This window comes from Fragaria vesca, linkage group LG3, assembly GCF_000184155.1.
Source record: "Fragaria vesca subsp. vesca linkage group LG3, FraVesHawaii_1.0, whole genome shotgun sequence".
NCBI lineage: Eukaryota > Viridiplantae > Streptophyta > Magnoliopsida > Rosales > Rosaceae > Fragaria > Fragaria vesca.
Window position 1 is genome coordinate 14,810,454 of NC_020493.1, and position 6,709 is coordinate 14,817,162.

A 6,709-nucleotide genomic window follows, 5' to 3' on the forward strand; every position below is an offset into this window, starting at 1 on the left:
AAAAGAAAATAAAACTGCTTCAATTGGTTGTATCGTGATTCACAAAGATATTCCATGCCATGCCACTTGATGCACATACCATGCATGCATGTCCTCAAATAACCCAAAGAGTAATGGCACGGACTCGCACATTTTCATGCTTGCTTTCATGTTACTCCTATGTAATTAAGGGAATTCGAAAAAGCGATATGCAAACAAGCAATTACGACTATTTTCGATAATAATGAACTTTTCTGGTCGTGATAGTGTGATACTATCATCAACTACGGATACTCCATATAATTCATACCGTTAAGTATCTCCAACAATGAAATCATATTTTTCTTAAATGTGTCAACAAATAAATTTAAAGCAGCAACTCAAACTTTTGCTCCAGCATTATAGCACTGGAAAACAAAAAACATAGGTGTTTAGCTTTTACTTATTTTCTCTCTCCATTATTAACAAATTTGTTACTTTTGTCTATCAATTCTTTACGGAAATAGGTATTCTGCCAGAGCTCATATTAATTTACCTTAAAAACTGACAAATTTGAATTTTTGTTGAAATATCAACTCTGCTGAGATGCTCATGATTTGTTTTATAAGGTTTTGAGGAGCACTAAGCTTAATGGTCATTGTAATTTTGTTGCAATACAACCGCCTCATTCTATAGCATATCAATTCTATTTGGATTATCAACGTACAAAGAAGAGATGAATTTATAGAATAGATCGAATCAAACAGTCTTCTTCATCCATGACTCATTAAAGAATAAGCATTGATATATTTAATATATCTTTCTCATCATACCGCCAGGCTAACTTTCTAACTGATGCTCCTGCTAATTTGGACAACGTGTCAACCCTGAAGATTCAGATGGGGAACTATTCATTCGCAAGCTTTGCAGGTTTTACTTCTAGATTCTACTAACATTGAATGGCTTAGTGGCTCCTCTTTTCATTCACAAGCTTCGCAGGCTTAACTTCTACATTTTACTAGTATTGGATGGCTTTGAGGCTCCTCTTTGTTGTCATTTCTTACTTTTCTTTTGATGACGACGCCAAGAGTTAATTGAGCTGGTTTTGAAAATTGTTGGCGGGTCTTGAGTCTTGACTAGAATAGCATAGAGGGCTTGTCTCCTATTCTAGTGTTTGTCAGAGAGGCTGTGTTACTGAACTCTTTACGGTTTAAATGGCAAAGAGTCGAGAAACAGCCCTGACCGTATCTTATTTTCCCATTTGTTTTTGGCTTCATTATGGCTCTGTTCCCTACTACTGCACCTTGGTGACCTGGTGAAGATCGGTGATTTGGGGCTTTGGTGGTCTGGGCCTATCTATGGGGTTATGACTGGCGCTACGAACATGACACGATTATTGGACAGGTCCAAACATGATTGGAAATTGGGCTGTCCCATACGTTCCTGAATAGGCCCAAGACACCAAATTAGATTGTTGAAATTGTGGATTTGAAAGGCGGCGTCCATTTAAACGGCAAAAAGGGGTCCCTAAATACGAAGGAAATCGGGAGCAAAACTATTTGCCGGCGAAAATTTTAATTTTGATGGAAAAAGAAAAAGCCCTCGTCTCCACAACGATTGCTTTGACCAAATTGGATTTGAATCCCAGATCACACCGCATAGTTCAAAACCCTCAATCTCAAACCTCAAGTAAGTCCCGAAGATTGCATCTTTAAGGTTTTTCAATTATACCCAGATGTTGTTTTTGTGCTTAATTTGGTACATTCATGGCAGGAACACAGCTTGGAAGGCCAAAATCAGCTCCCACTTTACTCAATTTGTGTCTTGGAGTTGTTGGTAGTCACTTGGAGGATCTTATCCCCCATTTGGCTGACATTGCACTTGACTTTCCATCAGAAATTAAGGTACCAAGTTTCTTTTTTATTATTGTTAAGCAAAACCCTTGTAGAATGTGAGCTTAAATCAGTGAAAGCATCAATCTTTGTGCATAGTTTGAGTAATTTTTGTTGAAGAAGTTGTATGGGATGTTTTTGTGTTGGTGGGTTTCTGTTGATATGTGAAACAATTGATAATGGTTCTGTTTTGGTGGTGGTAGAGGGTGCTGGTGGCGATTGCGAGAAGAAGGAAGTTACTTAAGGATGATGTTATTATAGCATTAGCTGATGAGAGCTGGGATGTTCTTGACCTCTCTGCATCAGATGTTTCGGATTTGGGTTTAGCAAAAGTGGCTGAGATTTGTGGATCTCTTCGAGCTGTTGATATTAGGTACGAGAGATCTGTTTGATCATTCGTATGATAAGTTAAACTGGGGATTAAATAAGTGTGTTTGTGTGAACCAATAAACTATCACAATGAGGAGGATGTATGGTTGGGTTGCATCTCATGTATGCTTATCATCGTCTTGAGCCATCAAATGTACGTAGATTTGTTTAAATCATAATCTTATATGGGAAGGGAAAGTTGCTTTACAATATTAATTACACATTGTTTTCCTTTCCATCATTTAAGTAGTGTTTGGCTAATATTTGAGGCTTAAAAATAAAAAAATCAATTTAGGTTTTGAAATTATTTAGTTATATTGAAACATCTCTCTCTTTTGCAGCCGGTGTGATAATATTACTGCTATAGGGGTGTCTGAACTTGTGCACCACTGTCTTTCATTGGAGACATTGAGATGTGGGTAAGCACTCTTTTGATACAAGATGAGCAATTTGAACTTTCGTTACAAGTTTCCGAATATACATGAGTTGTTTTATGGTCGGGAGAGAACTTACAAATAATGTTATATCTTCAGTAACCCTTATAAAGTCAGAAGACATTAGTATTAAGTTATCCATAATTAATATGAGGGAGTATGCTCTAAAAAAACAAAATATGAGGGAGTTCATTTTTTTTTTTTTTCTCTAAGAGCAATTGCACCGGTGGGGCAATTGGCTGACCAATTGCTTAAAAACCCCAGATTGGTTGATGCACCGGTCTAAAATCAGTCGACCAATTAGAGGAACCCACACGGGACCCAGGTAGTCGGGCGATTGAGTGACCAATTTTTGGCAACTCAATAGGTCGGGCAATTGTTGGGGGCCACAGACAAAGAAGTGGGTCCAACCGTACATGAAGAGAGAAATGTAGAATTAGTTTGAAAAATTATTGCTGGGAGGAGAGTCGAATCCTATACCCCTCAACTAAATGATGGTTATTTTGATATTCCATTGAAACAAGTACTTGAACTGGTATAAATATAATTTTTTTCCTGATTAAAAAAAAACAATAAATGTCATTGAGTTTTTCGTTTCTTGTTAAAGTATCATTAATTATTCTGTTAAACGCTACTATTACTCTGTCATTATTATCATCTTAAAATAACTAATGAATCAGTTTAATTTTGTTCATAAATAATTAAATAAATTATTTAATATTAAATTGGCAAGCAAATTGCCCGTTATTGGTGCATTGTAGAAACAGAGGCAATTGCCAATCTTTGATAAATAGTGAATTAACAGTACCAATTTTGTTAGCAAATTAGTAATTGCCCTTGGTTCATGGGTGCAATTGCTCTAAAGGAGCAGCTCACTCATGTTCTTTATATTAAGTAGCATATGTGGCATCGTGTCAATACAATGGTTCCACTACACTGCATCTCATTCAGTCCTCCAAATGAATTTAAATCAGATGTAATGGGGTTCATTATCATGCCATTCTTCCATCCCAACTCATTTATAACCAAATTATTACTCTGACCATCACCTTTGATCGAATTTGATGTGTTTTTTATACTGACTGTCTAGAACAGTTCTTAACTATCAAAATTTACATTGTTAATAGTTCAGCCACAAGATATTCCCAGATTCATATCGGCTGTTTTGGTAAACCATACTATCAATCTCCCCCCTTGAAGAAAATGAATCTAAAATTCTAGACCCAGTTACTAAACCTAATGCCCTGCATACATCTTAATCTTTTGTTTTGGGCTATTCCGCTGTTGAAGTGGCGGGAAAATTTTGTTTTGACTAGGATTACATATTCTTTTTTTAACAGGCTATGAATCAAATTTTTTTTTTGCAGAGGGAGCCGGAATAGTGATCGCACTGCACGCAGGTGCTTAGATGTATTTAAGCCAGAGTTGAACAATTTAGAGGGAGATTCCTGGGAAGAACTGAAGACTGAAGAACTTGGTAATGTTGCAGATACGTTACGGTGGCTTGTGTGGGTATGTACTAATTTTTTGTATATATATGATTCTTTTCATCATCTATCACTAAATTTCATTTGTTGTGATGATCCGTCAGTCCATCATGGTACCTCATCACATGTGAAACTTGTACCCCTAATGGAAATGTTAACTTGTCAGTTGTCACCAGAGAAATTAACATGCCCTATGTTCACCAATGTATGACCATGAACTACAACTTATCTAATATAGAAAAGCAAAACGAAGGTTGAGAGCAACATGTTAGTTGTTAGCTAGTGTTAAAACATAACAAAGTTTGGCATGTATAAACAGAACTATCCTTCTGCTTTAGGTATTCAATCAATTGCTAGTGACTAATAAATTAATTTTGTTTGGGATTTTTAGATACTTCTTGATTATGGCTAGATAATGAAATTTAGTTAAGTACAGGTTTCCAGAGTTATTATTATTGCGAAAATGGTTACTTTTGCAGTTGCTTATTCTGTTTATTACTTTGTATCATGCTAAGTCCTCATTTTATTTTTACTTTTATTTTTGCAGCCACAGATTGATAAAGATTCCTTGGAAAGATATTCCACTGAATGCCCACAGATTATTGTAAATCCAAAGCCATCCCCCTTTGGATTCAGTGGAACCCAAGTTCCATGGGAAGCATTACCAGATATCCAGTTGGATAATTCTGTGGTCAAGGATATTGATCCGAAGACATGGGTGACATGGGGTTTTATACCGAGGGCAATGCCTCCATCTCCTTTAATCGCAGACCCCAAGGAATTGTCTTTGGCTGAGAAGTTCAGACTTGCATTTGAAGAAAGGGATACCCGGTATGCTCTAAAGCGTGCCAAAAATGCAAGGCAACATCAACGACGTGCAGCAAGGGAGAGGATGATGATGGATATAGAAAGAAAAGCATTAGCACTAGCGTCCCAAGCGAGCAGATCTTTACATGGTTAAAACTTACAAATTTTGTTTGTTTGAATCACACAATTGTGTACCCATTATTCATAACTGTAGAAGAAAAAAGATAAATTGTACAGAAACTGTACACTTGATTTCACTGAGAAGTGTCAATTTTGCTGCCTAATGATAATATCTTGAACAGATCTGAGAAATGTGGAACTGTGAAAGCATAAAACTGGAAACGCTCTACTCCTGACAATAACAAAGATTTGGCTTAAGTGCAACTCTCGGACCAAGGCATCCCTAAATATGAGGTTTTCTAACCTAATCACGAGGACTTGGACTTTGATTAAGAGCAATATGAACTGGGAAGTGAGAATTCACTACTGCTTGGTAATCGATGTGAACGAAACGTTCTGCTACAAGACTTTCTGAAGCACAAAAAGAGTTTCTCCACATACTTCTGCCAAAAAAGTGAAACTGAAGCACAAAAGACTTCTCAGCATTCAAAGTAGTTTTTCTATTGGCACTTCTAAACTTCCTTCCAGAACTTTGGATTTCCTCACCCTTCGGTTCTACTTCATTACCGTAACAACCCAACACTATCAACCACTAACAGACTGCAAGTAGAATCCAACTGAAATCATGCATCTCTCAACCTAAAACCATGATCCGAACTTGTAACTTCCTGATGGCATAGGCTGCATCTTAATAAACTCAACTTGACAAGTCGTCGTCCTCTGGAACAATGAAAACTCCTTGTACCAGTCCTCTTCCGCATAAGAAACATCAGCAGAAATCGTCATCTTTTTCAAAAAGGGACCATTTTTCAACAGATACATTTCTATCTCAGTCTGCCGTCCCTTGAATCCTGTTATGGAGATGGTTGTGCTCATTCTAGATAAGAGGACCAAGAATAATGCATGGGTGTTTTTGCAGCCTTTGACATGGGACCTTTGGATGACAACTTTGTGTTTTTTCATCTTCATTGGTTTTGTTATTTGGGTGCTTGAACACCAAATAAATGAAGACTTTCGTGGTCCTCCTTCACATCAAGTTAGCACAAGCTTCTGGTTCTCTTTCTCAACCATGGTTTTTTAACATAGTAATACTTCATTACCTCCCTATACACATATACTGGTTGTTTTTGATAGGAAGAACCCTGTGCATTTATACTGAATAGTACATTCGACATGTGTTCTAAATATGTGGAATTTACTTGACAGGGGAAAGAGTGGTTATCAACTTGGGAAGATTTGTGATGATTGTATGGGTGTTTGTTGTGCTGATAGTGACACAGAGTTATACTGCTAATCTTGCATCACTATTAACTGTTCAACAACTTCAACCAGCTGTTAATGATTTAAATGATCTTTTAAGGAATGGAGAAAAAGTTGGCCACATGAGAGGTGCTTATGTTTATGATCTCTTGATAGGAAGAGGTTTTGATGATTCCCAGCTTAAGCCTTATGAATTCATGGAAGAAATAGATGAAGCTCTTTCTAAAGGAAGTGAAAAAGGTGGTATCGCTGCAATTGTTCATGAAACCCCTTACGTGAAGCTACTTGTTGCAAAATATTGTTCCAATTATACTATGATTGGTCAGATTGGATCAATCTTTAAAACCGATGGCCTTGGCTTCGTAAGCTCTCTCTCTCTCTC

General features: G+C 37.0%; 2 protein-coding genes across 2 annotated transcripts in view; both read left to right on the forward strand.

Moving 5' to 3' along the window:
* The first annotated feature begins 1,525 nt into the window (after window positions 1–1,525).
* On the forward strand, window positions 1,526–5,247 carry LOC101292490. Its single transcript, XM_004294363.1, has 5 exons — window positions 1,526–1,647; window positions 1,732–1,862; window positions 2,054–2,223; window positions 4,021–4,165; window positions 4,688–5,247. Exons 1-5 carry the CDS (start codon window positions 1,542–1,544, stop codon window positions 5,099–5,101), a joined length of 966 nt encoding a protein of 321 aa, XP_004294411.1. The 5' UTR covers window positions 1,526–1,541; the 3' UTR covers window positions 5,102–5,247.
* Window positions 5,248–6,308: 1,061 nt separating this feature from the next.
* Window positions 6,309–6,709, forward strand: part of LOC101301765 (glutamate receptor 2.9-like) — a 1,048-nt gene continuing 647 nt past the window's right edge. Inside the window, exon 1 of the mRNA XM_004295778.1 lies at window positions 6,309–6,689. Coding sequence (XP_004295826.1) covers window positions 6,309–6,689 — 381 coding nt within the window. The remainder of the gene's footprint in view (window positions 6,690–6,709) is intronic.

Excerpts from the sequence above, each read along its gene's own strand:
- LOC101292490 (XM_004294363.1), top strand. The coding sequence starts at position 1,542 with ATGGAAAAAGAAAAAGCCCTCGTCTCCACAACGATTGCTTTGACCAAA. Across the intron at positions 1,863-2,053 it reads ACTTTCCATCAGAAATTAAG|AGGGTGCTGGTGGCGATTGC; the intron begins GTACCAAGTTTC and ends TGGTGGTGGTAG. Across the intron at positions 4,166-4,687 it reads CGTTACGGTGGCTTGTGTGG|CCACAGATTGATAAAGATTC; the intron begins GTATGTACTAAT and ends TTATTTTTGCAG.